Source organism: Carassius gibelio, chromosome B12, assembly GCF_023724105.1.
Source record: "Carassius gibelio isolate Cgi1373 ecotype wild population from Czech Republic chromosome B12, carGib1.2-hapl.c, whole genome shotgun sequence".
Classification (NCBI taxonomy): Eukaryota; Metazoa; Chordata; class Actinopteri; order Cypriniformes; family Cyprinidae; genus Carassius; species Carassius gibelio.
In genome coordinates this window covers 10849011-10868774 of record NC_068407.1, presented here as the reverse complement: position 1 = coordinate 10868774, position 19764 = coordinate 10849011, and the positions used below count along the sequence as shown (strand labels likewise).

The following is a 19764-nucleotide window of genomic DNA, read 5'->3' as shown; positions in this document are numbered from 1 at the left end:
AAGAATAACCAGAATGGCAAAGGCTCAGCCAATGATCACCTCCAGGATGATCAAAGACAGTCTGGAGTTACCTGTAAGTACTGTGACAGTTAGAAGACGTCTGTGTGAAGCTAATCTATTTTCAAGAATCCCCCGCAAAGTCCCTCTGTTAAAAAAAAGGCATATGCAGAAGAGGTTACAATTTGCCAAAGAACACATCAACTGGCCTAAAGAGAAATGGAGGAACATTTTTTGGACTGATGAGAGTAAAATTGTTCTTTTTGGGTCCAAGGGCCACAGGCAGTTTGTGAGACGACCCCCAAACTCTGAATTCAAGCCACAGTACACAGTGAAGACCGTGAAGCATGGAGGTGCAAGCATCATGATATGGGCATGTTTCTCCTACTATGGTGTTGGGCCTATTTATCGCATACCAGGGATCATGGATCAGTTTGCATATGTTAAAATACTTGAATAGGTCATGTTGCCCTATGCTGAAGAGGACATGCCCTTGAAATGGTTGTTTCAACAAGACAATGACCCAAAACACACTAGTAAACGGGCAAAGTCTTGGTTCCAAACCAACAAAATTAATGTTATGGAGTGGCCAGCCCAATCTCCAGACCTTAATCCAATTGAGAACTTGTGGGGTGATATCAAAAATGCTGTTTCTGAAGCAAAACCAAGAAATGTGAATGAATTGTGGAATGTTGTTAAAGAATCATGGAGTGGAATAACAGCTGAGAGGTGCCACAAGTTGGTTGACTCCATGCCACACAGATGTCAAGCAGTTTTAAAAAACTGTGGTCATACAACTAAATATTAGTTCAGTGATTCACAGGATTGCTAAATCCCAGAAAAAAAAAATGTTTGTACAAAATAGTTTTGAGTTTGTACAGTCAAAGGTTGACACTGCTATTTTTTTGAACACACCCCTTTCAACTAATTGCCCAATTGCACAGCCTTAAGAGCGTGCATATCATGAATGCTGGGTCTTGTTTGTTTTCTGACAATCTACTGAACCTACTGGTAACTTGTTTGCCACGTAGCAATAAAAAATATACTAAAAACCTTGATTATTCTGGTTAGTCACATTGTACTGCTATTATTTTGAACAAGACTGTATATATATATATATATATTATTATTTTTTTATTATTTTTTTTTTAAGAAACGTATTCACAAAAGTTGCATTAAATTTATCAATTATGAAAATAAAGACATTTATAGCATTTCTGTAGATGTTCTTTTTTTCTATTGATTTTGAACTTTTACACAATGATAAGAAATGTTATTTGAACATAGTGGTATGATTTCTGAAGTATCATGAGACACTGTAGACTAAAGGAATACATAACCTTTTAAAATATTTTAAAAATAAATCATTTTAAATTGTAATATTCACATTATTACTGTTTTCCTGATTTTTGATCAAATTAATTCAGCCTGGGTGAGCATAAGGGATTTTTTTCAAAAATATTGAAAAATCTTTCCAACCCTAAGACTTTGAACAGTAGTATATGTTGTGAAAATTCAATATATGTTGCCAAGCTTTACTTGCAACTTGAGATGATTGTTCCGGCACAATGGTGATACCTCATGGATCTCCATGTGTTTTCAGTTTCCTGCTGACATCTTTAACCGTTATCCCACACCTTTATCTCACTCCTTCATCCCTGTTCTAGAGCTCCCTTTTTTCTCTCTGTGTTCATGTCAAGAAAAGGAACATTGAGTCTAAGTTGTCTCTCGCTAAACCCAATGCATTATAAAGACTGTACCTTCCCCCACCCATTTTATATCAAAAGCATAACAAAATTTCAGTTGACTACTAATCTCTATGTATATGATAGCTGTGGTCTTTCATCCCTTCCATGTCAGCTCGTAGAGTGAGAGATCTAGTGGTTTGGATGACTTCACGCATCGGCCCGTGGCTCCCAGGACCTCAGTGTTATTATTCGGTCTCTCTCTCTCTCTCGAGTCAGGCAGACACATGCCGCTGCTGGCCTTTAGCAAGGGCTCTGTTGTGCACTCCTGCTGCAATACATTACCTCCATGTCTCCCAGCCTTCCAGCAGCAGCACACAAACCAGCACTGTAACGTCAGGGATCTAAATTATTCACCCGCACTGACCTACTTGCAGGGTGTTTGAGAGCTGGGAGTTGAACAGATATCGCTGCAAGGAAAATGGTAACCATGTGGTTATAGCAACCACTTTGAAACAAGCGTGCAAGGTGCCCTCCCACTCCCACTTTGCTCACCCTTTCTTCTCAGTCTCTTTCTCATCCCGTGTTGTTTCGTGTGGTCTGTGTGGCTGTGATGATGGTGAAAGGTCCTGATTGGCGTGGGCATTGCCCCGCAGCCTGTGGGCAGACTGTGTGAGCTCAGAGAGAAATCGATGTCTTTCCTCCCTGCATGCACACACATTCAGCTAGTCCTCCGTTTCTATTGGGACAAACACACATGCATGTACACGTTTGGCCAGCTGGCAAATGTATACACACTCTGGCTAATTGCAGAGAGAGAGAGAGAGAAGTGTGAAGACTGGCACTAAATGGATGCCACCAAAGCGACGTTGTCAGATGGAATTTTCTGCTGTAGCACTGAGAGGAACGTCGAACTCGCTGCCTTTTTGCATAGTTGATGGAGAATTACTGCACGGAGAGACGTTCTGAGCTATTAAACCACAGTCGGATACCATCTTTGGAATTCAAACCGTGAAATCTCAACATGGCTTTCTTTCCCTTCGGAACCATCACTGGAGCAGAGGCAAGATTTCCTTCAGTATGTTGTGTAGTGCACGTCTCAGCGCAGTGTGTTGTCATAGATAGGGCTTGTCTTTAGATTTGCTTCCTATGGTTTTATTTCAGATTAAAAGGCACATTTGATGAGATTGTTTTCAGCGGGATGGAAGGATGTGAGGGGATTTGATGCTCCTCACACCACATGTTTCTGCGTGACTGTCTTTATAAAGCAACTGCCAGCTAAATTGTATTCGTCAAAAGATTTGTGAAATTTTTGTGTATGCGCGTGTATGTGTTTATGCTGCTCCAATCGATTTTTCCAACCTTGATGTGGAAGTCTCTCCAGACTGTACTATAATGCGATTTGGTGTGTTATAATCCACAGACACGGTCGTTTTTGTTGAAATGTTGTGACCTTTTACGGTTAGGACACCTTTGATCACACCTGTGAGTCAAAGCTCAGAGGACCTGTGAGAGATGTCAGAGTGGCAGTGGAAAGGACATTTCCTTTTTTTCGCTCCTCTCTCTCTCTTTCGCAGCATGAGGCCTTAAATGACACAGCAGTCCTATAAAACTGTAACGATGTCACTAGGTGTTTTTGACTAACCCTTCATCTCTTCTGTGGCTCTCTTGTACAGGATGATCTTCTAGTAGCGTCGGCAGAATGTCCCAGCGATGATGAGGACATTGACCCATGCGACCCAAGTTCAGGTGGGTTAGGTTAGTCATCTTTCTTTTATATTATTACTGTCCACTTGTTATTTTCCTCCAAAGTTGTTTGCCATTTTTTCATCATTCTGTTTGAAACCCCTCCATGAAAGATTATTCGACTATGGTACATGTTAAGAGAGCACAAATCCATTTTCTGTGTAGTGTCTGTTCACAATAATTTGGGGGTGAAACTATCCTTAGATTTGGCATTTTGCCAAATGCACTGATAAAACTAGTGTTATAATACCGAATGGTATCATTTCTCACAAATTGAGCCAAGCGGGCACATTTTACAGCAGAAAAATAAAAACAGTCTAGAAATAATGTGTCCGTTGTGTCAAGCGCAACATGATTGCAGTGAAAAGTAATTTTCCTGAATGCAAAAATTTTACGCAACAAAACAGCTAAACTTAACAGCGAGGGCAAACTGAAGAGCGTAAAACCTAGAACACTTGTATTTTCAGCAGTTCCGAGAGGCGCCATCCATTTTGCGGTTATTGATCTTGAGGGATTTGTCATTTCCGATGTTTCTCAGCTTCCAAAAACAACCTCTCCTAGGCTCATCCATATTTGATGTTTAATAATCCAACACGATGGTGCAGAAATAGAAACTGAGCGTCTGACAAAATGTAGTGACGTTCAGCGCTTGTCGCAGCTAGTTCGAACAGGAGCTCAGATTAACTAGAAAGAGCTTTTATCGTTTTGTTTGTCGGTTAGGACTTGCTGTTACCTGAGCTGTGCTCTTGCTTATGTATCAAAGTATTCACAGTGTGCACTGAAATATAGGTTTGTATAATCTATCTTTGCCTCTTTAAACAAACGTTAATACCTCATTACACTACATTAAAGTCTTTACCCTGTTTATGTGCCGTTTTTGCAAGTTTTATGCAGTTACATATGCCAAAGTCTCTATCTTAGATTATTTTACCCATAATCCCTATTGTAATTGTGTGTGGGTTAAAGAGACCTGGCAAATTTTGTTGAGGTATAAATTCAGAAAAGGCCAGCGAGCATGCTAGTGTAACACATACTGCGTTTCCCATTACTCCACGAAGCGGGTGCATCCTGGTTACTCAGTCGACTGCGCAAACCACTTTCGACATGAAAAATGAAGCGCAAAGGTTAACCCAATCTGGATTCCTTCAGTTGGCATAGTTACAGACTCCAGTGGCCCATGCAGCACTTATACATAGGGAAATTAAAGCATATCCAAGACATAATGGAAAAACATGCTGACAAGTCATGCAGTGATCTTGTTAATAAGCACAGAAAAAAAGAAACTGTTGGCCAAAGCTCAGAAGGTCTCAGATAAACCATGTTACGGATCCCCAAAGTGTCCTCCTTCATCGCGACATTTCTAAAAACAGATGTTTGAACAGAGGTCGCCATCCATAATTCCCTGCTGTACTTTGTCATCATCTCATTTCCTGCACCTGCGGGTTGCAGTGGATCGAGCCTAAGCTGTAAACGGCTTTGTCGCAGGTGTTGTTTTGTCGAGCATTTGCACTCAGCCTGCAGCCGCGCTGTCTCGCAGTTACTGTCCCCTCTCCAAGTGACATAAATCAGAAGAAACTATACCACACTATTCCACCCAGCATGCTACTTTCTGCCAGGAATAAATAGCCAGGAAGCAAGGTTCACTCAATGGTCACGGCTAATGGAAAATGTGCAATATATCCATTCTGATCACTCTATCTGTGTCAGCCAGATGTTTTGCGACGGTTTGATAAGCAAAGTTAGTTAGCACAAGCTTACAGTACAAGTTTGTCCGTTCAGCAGCAGTACACACTATACATATATTGCAAGGCTGAGTGTCATTTTTGTGGTTTATATCCTGTTTACTCAAGTGACTGTACTGTGCTGTGAAGCAGTTTCTCAGTGGGATATCTAATCTCATCAGGAGAGAAATCAATTTAGCAAAGACATATTGACTTTCTTAGTATTTCTAGTCAGCTCAGAACTGAATATTATCATTACTGGTGTGAAAGAAGCTGCAATATTGACATTACAGTAATATATACTTTTAAATTAACTTTCATAATCAATAAGAACAATTACTTAAATGGTTTAAGGTTTTTAAGAAAGGGATAATAAGCAGAAAGCTTGTCATTCATGAAAATTAACCCTTGACAAGGTAATGGACGACACCAACATGGAGTTAATTAAATGGCTTTTGACTAAATAAATACAATAAAAACATGGACATGAAATATTGATGTTAAAATTATATTTTTAAAGCTAAGGAAAATAAAAAAAAACAAATGGAATAAATAGATTAACAAAAAGATGAACGCTATAACAATATTTGTTATATATGCTATATTTGACCGAATAGGGATGCATGATTCATCAAAATTAAATCGCAATTAGCTGCGATGGTCATGCACATCTTGTCAGTGAAGCATGGTTCTGTGATCAGCACTAAATCTCTGTCTAAAGGCCAGAGGGCGATATCGCGCTAAATCTCCAAATAAGCTCCACGGAAGAAATCCAGGAAAACCCTATAGCAGTAGCTGAATAAACAACTTTTATTTATTATTAATTAACTGCTTTTATTTATTCAACATGACTAATAAACAAACGAATACTACAATATCTTAGTTTGTCTTATTCTGCTTTTCATTTCAATATAGTATATATTCATGCAATGATCGACATAGCTTTATCACTGCTTAGAATACTATGAAATATGTTGGGTGCCTTATTCTGTGTAAGAATTGTCTCACAGAAGGATTTATTTCAAACATTCACGTTTTGAAGTGAGTTTTGGCAGTGGTGGAAAGACTACCGTATTTTCCGGACCATAAGTCACACTTTTTTTCATCGACTTAATTATCAAAATTAATTTGAAATGAACAGAGAAATTAACCAAGAGAAACATTACCGTCTACAGCCGCGAGAGGGTGCTCTATACTGTTCAGCTGTTCAGTGGTAGACTACACAAGCAATGAGCAGCATGGAGCGCCCTTTCACGGCTGTAGACGGTAATGTTTCTCTTGGTTAATTTCTCTGTTCATTTCAAATTAATTTTAATTAATTTAATGTTTTCACTTGGTTCTTGGTTCTAATTAAATGTGACTTATAGTCCAAAAAATACGGTACTCAAAATTTGTACTTAAGTAAAAGTACTGTTACATTGCTAAAATAATACTCAATTACAAGTAAAAGTACTGGTGTCAGAACAGTGTTTAAGTAAAAGTACAATTACTCTTCTCAAAAACTACTACTGTAGTTACTAGTTACTTTTTAGCTAGAGATTGTTTTTATGAATTACCAAAAAAATTTGAATTCATATCAAATATTTATGTGGATAATAGACTTTGAAAAAACCCACTTTTATCTTATTGACAAATTACATGAAATTGGTGGTCACGATACAGGAATTTCTAAAAAATATCAATATTAAAGTTACCGTGAACTGGAAGTTGCAACTGACTTCAGTGTTGTGATCTATTTCCAAGTGAAACGGAATATTGAATAAATGGCTGGGTTTTATTTTGGTGCACCTCTAATCCACCCCTTGCTCATAGCAGATTCACGGTTGGACAGGAGTTGTTAAGAATATCTGCTTGCTACGTCTGAAGTCATGTTTCCCCGCTTTATGTCCTAACACTCTGCTAGACGTTCCAAGAAAACAACAAACTGTGCTAATATACACCCACAATGTCATGTAATACTGAAGAATTATAACCTTTTTCTCCGTACTGAAATCCCAGATGGCCAGACAGTGAATCAGACTAAATATTGGTGTCTGAGACACTGTGAGCACGGAGACTGTAGTGTGCACAGCTAATTTTTAAAAGCTTAGCTTAAATATGTAATGTTAATTAAATTGTGCTCATAAATGGCTGATGAAGTTATCTGCTCAAGTGAAATGAGTAGAGGCTTGAACCCAGAAACAGGAGTCCTGTCGCGACTTAACAAGAAGATTTTCTTGAAGCCATCAAACTGACATCATCAGAGCGAGAACGCCGTTCCAGAGCAGAAGCCAATTTCAGTTTTAGATGAAAGATTACGACAGGACGGCAGACATTTAGTTTTTTTAGTTTTTTAATTGTATTTGACTTGTTCACCACAAGACTAGTAATGTGCACTAAAAAAAGTAATAGGGTCATTTTTGACTTTTTCAACAATAATTTTCAATACCACTGGCAAAACTACCACATACTGTATACTGCCATATAGACATTTTAATATCTCAATTTTTTTTAAGGCAATCATTATTTCAAGCTTTGAGTGGTTTAATCCAAGTCTTCTAAAAAGACACACACGCTTTATATGATAAACAATATACATAAAAACATTGTTCAGTTACCATTGCAAAAATCAGTCTTAAACATTTGCTTATTCTGTGTAGGCTATTTGTGTCTTCAAAATAGGGTAACTTTTAAAAAAATGATCACCTCAATTCAACTGAACACTGAATTTTTTTCATATGCAGTGTAGGGATGTTGCGGTGACGATTTTTATTATTTATTTTTTTTAAACTGTAATCCCGGTGTCACCGGGGTTGCGTGTCGGGGATTTCGGGTGGACGAAAATGCGGTCGTGCAGACGTGCACACTTCTAAATTTACTTTCACTTTAATTAGTGGCAATTCAGTAGCATTTGTTTGAATTAATCATAGTTTAATTTATTTTATTCTTAATAAAAATACACAAAACAATAAGACACTCGCTTGTATTACACACATCTTTATTGCAAAATGAATAATAACTTAACACACCATGCAAAAACTAAACAAAAGCACTTATGAAACACCTTTAAAGTGCATTTATTAACAAAACGAACCACTGCACACATCGTTAACTATTCGTTAAATAAAGTAACTGCCTTTTTCAGCAAAAAAAAAAAAAAAACACCGCACAACCATCGAATATGAAACGAACGAACATCAAAAACTTTGTTAAATAAGGTAGCCTACCCGTATAATCACTGGACACTTAAGTGCAAAAAAAACTAATATAAAAATTTAACTCACGTTAAGCTGTTAAAAAAGGAGGTAGGCCTATTAACTGCATACACCATACAAAAAAAATATAAATAGGCTAAATGAGAAACAATAAACGAAAAACCTTCATTTTAAATTGCAACAGGGAACAAAACGTGATCACACTCCTTGTTGCATTCTTACATATTCCTGGCCAGAAAAGCCAACATATTTACCATTTCTGGTTTCAAAAGAGATCTTGTTGGGGTGATTATGTTTCCCATCGTGCTGAACACTCTCTCGGATGCGCAGCTTGTTGCACAAACACAAAGATATTTTTGGCTACTTTTGCCAAAACGGGGAGCCTATTTTGATATTTCCAAATAGGTGATTTTGCATTTCGCTTTGAAACCAGATCTTCCGCCACCCTTTGCCAGTTAGCTCACCTCACTCTCCTCAAATGATAAATGAAATCGGACACCTGCTGCTTTACTGCGGCGCTCGTTCCGCTTACGCTAAATTACGAAGGCACGTAATCACTAACTGAATTAAGTGCTTTATTGCTATAGGCTAAAAATAGGCTATAGACTTCAACACCATGGGGACGGTGCCGGTGGTCAAGTGCTATGACCGGTAGGTGGGTTAAACACTGTGTATCACCGGTAACACCGACTATCGCAACAAGCCTAATGCAGTGATTTAGGAGCAATATATGTTACTTATTTAAATAAATGGAACATCAAAGAAGTGATGCAGTTAGATTTGAAGTGAAATGAGCATCCCTATGGCTGCAAATGATCGTTCTCTCTCGCTCTTTTCCCTTCTTGTATGTCCACAGCTCATCCTCCACTGCCCGAGGCCAAGGGTTACCCCAGCCCGGAGGTGATTCGGGAGTCTAGCAGCACCACGGGCATGGTCGTAGGCATTGTCGCCGCAGCTGCCCTCTGCATCCTAATCCTGCTCTACGCCATGTACAAATACCGAAATCGCGACGAGGGCTCATACCACGTGGACGAGAGCCGTAACTACATTAGTAATTCCGCCACACAGCCCAACGGAGCCGCCGTCAAAGAAAAGCCCATTGGCGTGCCCAAAAATAAAAAAGATAAAAAGAACAAGGACAAGGAGTACTACGTCTGATCTCACAGACTTTCTCCCCCCCTTACAACCAACCCACAGATCCTGTGCTCCGAACTCACATTCAAAAAGGGGAGGGAGATCCACCTGTGTATAGCAATTGAGAAAAAAACAAAACAGTCTTGGTTTGACCTAAGACACAATATACTGTTACTAACAACAAGAAAACATACTTTATAACCAAGCACACCAGAACTTTACTAAGCTGAAAAGTGTGTACAAAACGAAACAGAACTGTGCAAGAAGACTCCACATAGTCACTACAGTTGTGGATCACTGAGAGACAAGGCCGCTGGTTAGAATTAAGTGTATTTCATATTATGTTGCCTGTATATGTGTTTCCGGAACATTTTCCCGCTAAAGCCAGACAAACCACCTGCAACAATCCAAACAGACATTCACCGATGGGACAGACGGAAAAGGAACGAAGGACTTTAAAATGAGATGCTACCTATGATTGTTAAATCAGCCAAAGTATTTGACTCCCTTTTCTGATGGCTTTATTGCGCGTTTGGATGAGAAAGGACCGCTCCTTGTGGGATCCGAACTGATTTCCATTTGGTGGATAGAACCCTTGGTGTCAAAGAGAATTGCGGAGGCCTTAAATATCAATCCAAGTGTAAAGGTTGATGGATTTTCTTCTGTTTATGTTTGTCAAAACAATGACAGATGATAACAAGGAATACCGGGGCCATTCGGGATAGATTGAGGAAAATCTCCATGCACGTAAAGTATCTTATTACATGTTTATATACGGTGCAAAGACTATCTGTGTGCTCTCTGGACTGTGGCTGAAGTGGTGTTTTATAGCCTGTTATATAGATGATGCCAACTACAGTATACCTGCTCTTCAAACTTTTTTTTTTTTTTTTTTTTTTTTTTTTAAGAAAAATTCCATGCGAAAATAAAGGAAAAACAGAAAATAAATGTTAATGTGTTGCTATAGCGATAGAACCGTTTCTGCCATTAGCTATACAGATTTTATTTCCCCCCCTTAATGTGCATCTCCAACATCTATTCTTTTTGACATACTCCTTTTTTGTTCGTTTTAATTTTTTCTTTGTTTTTGCTGTTGTGTCGACATTAAAAGATGAGTGTGAGTATAGGTTTTGGAAAGCAACCGGACATGTGGAAAATACGATTTTGGACTGTTTAAGCAATATCTTCTTGCTTGTCTTAGTGACCAAACAAATTATGCATGGTATTTAGGACTCTGATTCTACTGAGAGACAATATCATAATCTCAAAAAGTAACAAATGAATTCAGCCCCCTCAAAAATCGAGTATTGGATTATAGCTAAAAAGCACAAAGATAGCAAAAACAACCCTTCAAAAGTGTTTGCAAACATTCTTCTCTCTGCTATCTTGTACTGTGTGGAATGTACAAGAGGTATACAATATATGACATTCTGAATAAAATGTTGCTTTTTGTTTTTGTGTGTTTTTTTATTTGTGTACACTTTTTCTATAATACCTTCTTTTGTTTTTATTGTGACAATTCTTTGATGACCTCAAAGTGAAGATTTATTATGAAAAAATAGTTTTGAAAAATCAAATGAACAAATAAAATATTAAGACCTATGAAAGCTTTTGTTCTTTGTTCTTTACAATAAATAAATCACATTAAAGGGCTTTAGAGGGTTTTGTGGGGCCCAGTTTGGTTTTTCTTTTTGTTAAAATCATTATTTTTTTAAGAGCCATCTTATGTTAACTCAAAAATACTTCATTTTTTAAATCACCTTCGTGTGACATCAGGAATAGGACTTTTTTCTCGGCGTCAGCTCTTTTTAGTTTCACTTAGTAATTAGTTTCACTATAATGGCATGTTAATAAACAAAAAACTGCTGCTTTATGGCTCACACAAAAAATTCTCGCAGGGAGCCCCAGGGGGCCAGTCGTGCTGTGTGCAGATATTGAAGGAAGCTATCGATCGGGCGTAACAAATAAAACACACAATTCTGTTCCTTTTGTATCGAAGAACAAGATGTCATGATAAAAGCTCTGCCAGAGGTGGACAGTGCTGAGACGCGGCGGATGGTGGACGGTTGAGGATACCGCCTCTCTTTAATTTTCCGCACAGGAGGAGGCTACAGAACAGCTGGTGTGAAATAACTACCCCTACAGGGAGGCATGCGCTGTAATTTATGATTCATGAATTATTCACACCCGCCATAGACTTTTCATCAGGCCTCATTTCAACACACTTTGCAGAGGGAGTGTGGGAGCGGGGGGCAGCTGGGCTGGAGGTTTGTCACAGTTGGCCTTGAGAAAACCTCTGTGATGGTTTTATTTAAATGTCATAATCAAAGTTGGCAGGAACAAATATGCATGGATGATATAACTAATATCAATACATTTGAAAACAGAATATGTAGCTTTAGGATTCAAATGTGGTTTTCACTGAAGGTTTTAAAAAATATTACTTGCGGTTTTAAGATAGAAATATAAAAAGACCCCATCTCTTTCAGTACTGACATCATTCATCATGCGGCTTCACCTTGAAGGTCCTTTATGATTGATTTCGTGACATAGCACCTTGAATTTAACGCCCTGTTCTGTGTCCACAACTTGCTATTTTTTTTTCATCCTGACATATGAACATGAATTAAGCATTCATCACCATTCTGTAAATGTAAAAAAAACTTTCTATGTTGGGCTTAGTTTAATGAATGGCTCTCATTACCTGGGTCTAAAAATATATTCAATTAAACCTAGATATTCCTTATAATGGAAAGCCAGTTTCCCATATGTTTTCAGTGCCAGAAATGGACTTGAACAAGTTTCTCATTTCCATGCTGTATGCAAAAAATAACATGTTAATGAAAAATGACTCAATTAATTTTTACTCATATGTGACCCTGGAGCATGGCCGCGGGAAGTGGGGGTGCTGGGGGTGCTGCAGCACCCCCTAGTGACGAGAGGGAGATAAAAAAAAATTAGGCCTATTAAAATATTTTGCACAATTTATAAATTCCTTATGAATATTTTAGAAAATGATTTTGACACAGGCAGTCTATTACGTATATTTTGGATTTTAATTTCATATTTTGAGGCCTAACCAACACAGGTTCGGAAGTTACGTTGTCAACGTCAGGCAGGCAGGTTTGGTCGCCGAGTAACGAGGTTTCCCGCTCGTTCCACGCAGAATACATTCATCTTTATATAATACAGCGCACCTCGACATTTGTACACCTGTAACCAGGGCACCCCGCCTGCATGTAGCTCAGGTAAGAGCATTGTGCTGCCGCGTTTGTAACATTTATTTTTTTTGGCAACAAGTGTGGGATCAGCTTTGACTAGCCAAGCAATTGTAAGTCGTAGCTACAGTATTTTTGTAAGGTGGTGGGGATGGAAATGGAGAGTATTATTTCGTTCGTGTGTTCTTTGCGTAATGGTTGTGGAGAACTGTTAAATAACGTTTAAATAGTCGGAGATTATTTCCTTGTGGTTTGTGTAAAAAGATTTTGGAGTTAATAGAGTTGCGTGTGACATAAACGTGCAATGACTCAAGCCAGCTGACCAAATCGATTGCATTGTTTTAGCGTTATTGTGAAGTTTGATTAATATTATATTTTGTTGTAATATTATTTGTTGTATCTAAATAAGTTGCATGTATGTAACGTTATAGGCTCTCTGAAATTGTAATGAAAGTAATCATTTCGTTTTCTTTCGATTATTAAACTATTATTTCTGATTATGCTTCTGCTTCAGATTAATAAACGCATTGCGCATATCTGAGAACTGATGTATGTGTGTTTCAGGCTGGCTGTGCACTGAAGTGTATATGACAATAAAGTAGTAAATCTCAATGTATTTATTTTTAAAATGTATTTTAAATAGGCCTATAGGCTCATAGGTTTTTTGTCAAAAAAAAAAAAAAAATCACAGCACCCCCTGTTCAAAATTACTTCCCGCGGCCCTGCCCTGGAGCACAAAACCAGTATTAAGTCAATGGGATATAGTTGTAGCAATAGCCAAAAAAAAACTGTACGGGTCAAAATTATAAATTTTTCTTTTATGCCAAAAATCATTAGGATATTAAGAAAACATCATCTTCCATGGATATATTTGTAAATTTCCTATCATAAATATATAGAAACGTAATTTTTGATTAGTAATATACATTGTTAAGAATTCATTTGGACAACTTTAAAGGCAATTTTCTCAGTATTTTGATTTTTTTGCACCCTCAGATTCCGTATTTTCAAATAGTTTTATCTCGGCCAAATATTGTCCGATCCTAATAAACCATACGTCAATGGAAAGCTTATTTATTCAGATTTTAGAGGTTGTATAAACTTAAATGTAAAAAGAAATTTACCCTTAAGTCTGGTTTTGTTGACCAGGGTCACAAATTTCAATGCTTCAACAAGCCATTTCAACATTTAACCCTAATCCTGCTATCCAAATAGCCTTGTTTTTTATTTATAATTTATTTTTAATAAGATAGATGTACTATCCTTTGGTCATAGTCAGTGTTTATATATCTGCCATTAGTAAGGGAAACGTGTCTTTTTATTTTCTTTTTTTACAATGTACAAATAGTTTTTACTGTTTTGAAAATAAATCTAATGTGAATATGGAGCGATTCACAGAATACCACACTAGCTACGATTATCACTCACTAAAAATAATGACACATGAAAATGAGTGTGTGAAAATGGCTGAAGGGCTGAGCGGATGCAGAAGCTTCTTGGTGCGGCTCTCATTTTGATAAGGGCTAAAGCAAAGACATTCTTCAGAATGCACGCATCAATATTTAATAAACCTGACGATGGACTTATATAACAGATGGATCTTTATTCCTACCGATCTGTTAGCAGGCAAACTTCCCAGAGCACCGAAAAACTCAAACCACACCTTGAATTTTACTAGCTCTTTACACAGGTACTTATCTAACAGCATCTGTGCTGTGCCTGTGCAAATGATCATCTGCCAACAGGATATTAGACTTTTAAAGAGTTTAAAAATATTGCTTATACAAATAAAGATTTTATGCCAATATTCTTGACCAGCTTTTGGTGAATCAAATATAAAAAAAAAAAAGCAACGATTTACAAGTCTCATCACAACACTGTCTTTGTGCTGTGAGTTGACATCATTTTATTTCATACACACTGTTCCAAACACCCCCACTGTCAATACCATCATTACATCACTGCGGCCCCCATTAATGCTACAAAATGTATGCCACTCAGCGTTCATCTTCTTTTATAATTTCAATGCATTGTAACATTCTTAACTCTGCTCCCATAACTACTAATACTGACCTCGGCCCTATAACCATGGTTCTCATCTGAGTCTGAGTGTATTTGGGATGGGACAACCTTTTTGTTCCAAGGTAGGACAGGGTGGAAGAGGCATAAATACTTTGAAAAAACTGTTTGAAAACGATCATTAATTTAGCATTTCCATTTTTTGGTCCCACTAGTGAGTCAGCGTTTTATCACCTCATGCTGTCAGAACAAGAGCCAAATATCTTACATGGGAATTCAGCAAAACACACAGTTGATCATAGCTCTAATTTAACATGATTTCAGTTAATTGGGTGCAATGCCGGCGGCAGGGTTTGACCTGAGGGACTGCTGGGAATAGTGGAACGTTACGGGTCTGTGGCAATCGCTATAGTTTTGTAGGTCATTTTTTCTAAACTCACTCGGAAACACGGATGAAACTAGTCTGCCTCAGATTTTTTTATGTCCACAACTTTTGAATGAGCTGAAATGGCCATTATTTTGTTTTTCTCAATCACTGTGACTGATGTTTTTTTTATTCCCCGATTGTAAGTGTAACTGTTACAACTGTTTTATGGGACATCAACTCTAATGCATGTCCTAAAAGTGTAGCAGGAAAGTGTAATGCATTGTCTTTATGTAAACTGAAAACATTCATGGAATTTGCATCCACTCCTCACAGATTGAATGCGTGTGATGTCGTTATATCGAAAAACAATGTTTTTAACTTATGAAGAGTATGACAATTTTGCTGAGAATCAAAATAACTAGTTTTGATCAACAAGCCATGTGAATTTAGTATGCCAGTTGTAGGCTGCTTAGACTGTTACTCCTTTACACACCTCCCAAAACACATGCAATTTGCTCAAATGAATAAGAAATTCACGTCTGGTGTGAGAAAGAATCTCAATGTTTGGAGATCTGAACTTATTGTTTTCAGAAAACAATCTCATTAGAGAATTGAGCCGAAGTGACTGAGGAACAACAGCAAATACAAAGGGTTTATAACACAAAAGACTGACAGCAATTTTCCAGCCTGCTCTGCTTCCACTCCACTATAATTACTGTTTTCCGAGCTTGAGAAATACAAAAATAGACATAGTCGCTGTCGTAAAAAATGTCTTTCCTGAGGTAAATATATAGCGTAACGCCAGGTGACGTTAATCTGAAGCTGTTTTATCAGCGATTTACCCGCGGACACAGTACTCATTAGGTGATTAAGTGATTGGAGAATTGCATTTCAGTCGTACTGTATCTTTTAACATACCTTGTGGTGTTTTTTTCGCGCTTAAGTAATAACAGTAGGATGAAGAGATGATCTGTTTACTCGTGCTCCAGTATGTACCGTGCAAGTACCGAAACAAGTGTTGGTAATCGAGAGCTGATTCGAAACGCTGGAGTGGAGTCGATTTCAGCGTATGTTCGACTCTCGTAAAGAGGGCCACTTTCAATTCAACTGCAATTCGCGTTTCGTTTGCTTATAGTATATAAACGCATCATTTATTCATTCATAGTGCTTCGAAATCCTTTCTTATTTCCGACCTCACTGAGGTGCCATTTTGAAGATGTCTTGTATTGAGCAGTGAACTGAAAGTGTACAGATGCAAACCAAGTACAAGACAATCACAGCAATTTTTTTAGGAACCGTAATTTATATAAGTTGTCACTGATTATTAACAATTTACACTGATCCATAGTACCTGACGCAAAAAGTTGCGTGCTGCAGACATCACTCCAAACTCGTTGGATATATGATTATCCTGCTTACAGTAGGCTATAAAAAATATTATTTATTTATACACTTATTTTCTGCTTTTGTCAACCACTGGTTTGCACACATAATTTGCACAATTGTAAATTATTACATCGTTTGAGTCTCTACTATTAAACCTTACCATGTTTGTTTACAATTTTCCGTACTTCATTTGGCTGATAACAAGTACTGATAAGTTCTAATAACAAGGAGACAATCAAAAACACAATTATGAAAATGGCAGTATACATACTTTAATGCAATGCTGTGTTAAAAATCTGTTTTAAAGTCCATAACAGAAGCATGATGAATCATCAACACACGTTTTCTTAAGTGGACATGTACTACAAAGAAAGCTGAATAAATTAATAATAATGTTAAGATGATTTGATTCTTCTGCCAAACATTTCTGATGACCCTGTTTGCATGGATTCTTAGAAGTGATGATCTGTCAAATACTAAACAATGTTTGTAGGTAGAAGACATTCTGACACACTTTCACACTGAATGGTTTCTCTGTGGAAATCTGTATTTAAAACAAAGTGAGAATTTTCCTTATGTCTGACATGAAAAGCAGCATAAGGCAATAAAAAAACGTTATAGCAGGGATTCTCAACTTTAGTCTTTAGAGTACACTTCCTATAGAATTTAGCTCAAATCTCAATCAAACTCACCTGCTTGTAACTTTCTAGTAATCATAAAGGTCTTGGTTAGCCTGTTCAGGAGCATTTTAAGATAACTATCAGACATCCTGAGTTTACGGCACAGAGTAAGGTTTCTTCTGATCACACACAAGTGTAGCTAATCATCTACTCTGGCCTTCAGTGTGAAGCTGACCGTCTCCTCCGGCCTTCAGTGTGAAGCTGACCGTCTCCTCCAGCCTTCAATGTGTACCTGACCATTCCTCCAGCTCCAGCCTTCAGTGTGTACCTTACCATCTTCTCCAGCTCCAGCCTTCAGTGTGTACCTGACCATCTCCTCCAGCTCCAGCCTTCAGTGTGTACCTGACCATCTCCTCCAGCTCCAGCCTTCAGTGTGTACCTTACCATCTCCTCCAGCTCCAGCCTTCAGTGTGTACCTGACCATCTCCTCCAGCTCCAGCCTTCAGTGTGTACCTGACCATCTCCTCCAGCTCCAGCCTTCAGTGTGTACCTTACCATCTCCTCCAGCTCCAGCCTTCAGTGTGTACCTGACCATCTCCTCCAGCTCCAGCCTTCAGTAGTGTACCTGACCATCTCCTCCAGCTCCAGCCTTCAGTAGTGTACCTGACCATCTCCTCCAGCCTGGCAGGTCATCGTCTCAGCTGGCTGCAATGTGTTTTTTCCTAACTGCTCCCACTTACTGTTTAGTCACACCCAGCCTAATTATATGAAATTAAAATGTACAAGAGTGTAGTCAGTACTTTTTAAAACTGTAAGAAATAACAATGAGAAACAATAGTAAAATGTATTTTAGTGAAGTATTCAGTTTAAATTCCACTTGAGTTAAGTACAAACTCCCAAAAACAATCTTTAATTTTTTCAGTAACATTAAGTGAAATAAAATAACTCTTTACATTAAACGATGTATAAAAAGATTGCAAGACATTTCATGGTAACGTTACATGACCCGTTTCTGCTCACTCACTCCCTGGTTGTCTGTTTAATAGCACTGACCCTAAATAACGTGAATATAATGTTGGCTACTTCAGAAAACAGACAATAAGCAGAAAAAGTCAATTCTCCAACTACGGAAATTCTCAGCTTGGATACCTTACAAATGGCGGCAATACCCAAAATGCATATATTGTTGTCACATTTTAACTGAGAAAAACTACGAGAAAACAGGAAAACAACCTGCTCAGCTACTTATTTGGGGCCTGTCCCAATACCCAAACTTGCAGTCTTGGCCTGACACAGGGCTTGAGGCGGCTGCAGCTATGCATGCTGTATAAAATTTCTAGTAACTTTATTTTATTTAGAAAAATAAATAAACTGTTAAAAATCTTTCTTATTTGTTCAAATCTTTATTATCTCCTTGTCCAATCAGACTAGAGGTCCGTAACAAACTGTAATATAGAAAACCTGATTGGAATTATAATGGATATCACACACACTCAGGGATTAAATAGTGTTAGCTACTTTAAAATTCTTTGCTTAGCTCCGTTTAGTGACCTTATGTGAGATTTAATCTTATTCAGAAGCTGGCATGACTGAGGCAATGATTTCTTGAGTTCAATAAACGTGGACGCTCTTAGCAGCGAACATGATTTATCAAAGGCTGCATCTGCTATCTGACAGCGATGACAGATAACTCTACGGACAACTGTGTACATCTGAAGCGAGAAAGGGATCATTGGAGATTCTGTTGCTTACTCACTGCATCAGTAGAGCAGAGATTGTTATCAATCTGAGTGATATCAGTGGAGTACTTACAATAATAAAATAAAGAAAATGACAGTTATCCTCAATCCTAAAAAAAAATGTCAGAGATGGCTAATGTAGCAAGCACAGGTCACTCAAAACCCATTAACTAAAACGATTTCTGCATCTTTTGTTCCTTGTACTTTCCATTTACTAAGTGTGTAACATCTGTTTTTATGAGAATATCTGAACTGAGTCTCCCTTTTTTTAGCTGCACCCAGCCACATTCATTTGTCGACCTCTCTGCATATTTTATTTTGATATTTTTTTATTCGCTTGTTACAGGTGTCCCAGCCACTGTATGATTGCTGTTCTCCGTCTGGGAAGGATGGAGGACTGGGAGAGTTTATGCTGAGGCGATCACTCATCTTGGGCACACAGTCTTGAAACACTCACTTTTTGGGTTAATTACTTTAGGTCCAACACATCAAATCTGTCAAAAGCTGCTGAAATGATCTGAGAATGAAAGTAGCAAAAATTATTACCATCTTCCCAAATTTTAGATATGAGAGCTGTGTTATTAACTGTGAAAAAGCCCATCTCTGTATAATTATGTTCTTTGACTCATCATATGCTCAGGGCCACAAAGGCAAGCTTGTCTTATCTTTCTTCCACAGTTCTAAATACAAAAAAAAAAAAAAAAAAAAAAAATCCTTCTGAATTCCAATGAATACAAATAGCAGGTCACAGTGTGATGTGGTTCTCCATTTTACTCAAGTCTTCAAGAGCCCGGCAGATTATAAAAGGAAGGGAAAAAAACAATTGACTTTGCTCTGCCTTACCTGTCAAAACAAGAGAAAAAAATGAGAGGTATTCTTCCTTCCTCTATCTCCTTCCCAGCCTGCTGACAGCTCTATAAATCATTATGAAATAATTG

At 37.9% G+C, this 19764-nt stretch overlaps 1 protein-coding gene and 1 long non-coding RNA gene across 22 annotated transcripts in view; one reads left to right on the top strand and one right to left on the bottom strand.

Annotated features, from left to right (window-relative positions):
* Positions 1-10932, top strand: part of nrxn1a (neurexin 1a) — a 170975-nt gene extending 160043 nt beyond the window's left edge. For 20 of the 21 annotated variants that reach the window (XM_052570700.1, XM_052570704.1, XM_052570697.1 and 17 more), the window contains 2 exons: positions 3359-3440; positions 9200-10932. In XM_052570700.1, coding sequence (XP_052426660.1) covers positions 3359-3440; positions 9200-9501 — 384 coding nt within the window. In that variant the 3' untranslated portion in view covers positions 9502-10932. The remainder of the gene's footprint in view (positions 1-3358; positions 3441-9199) is intronic. The other variant, XM_052570689.1, reaches the window with a different exon arrangement.
* Positions 1309-16137, bottom strand: LOC127969072 (uncharacterized). Its single transcript, XR_008156215.1, has 3 exons — positions 16000-16137; positions 2238-2421; positions 1309-2152 (listed from the first exon to the last, which is right to left on the bottom strand). It is a non-coding gene; the product is annotated as an uncharacterized LOC127969072 (long non-coding RNA).
* Positions 16138-19764: the final 3627 nt, after the last annotated feature.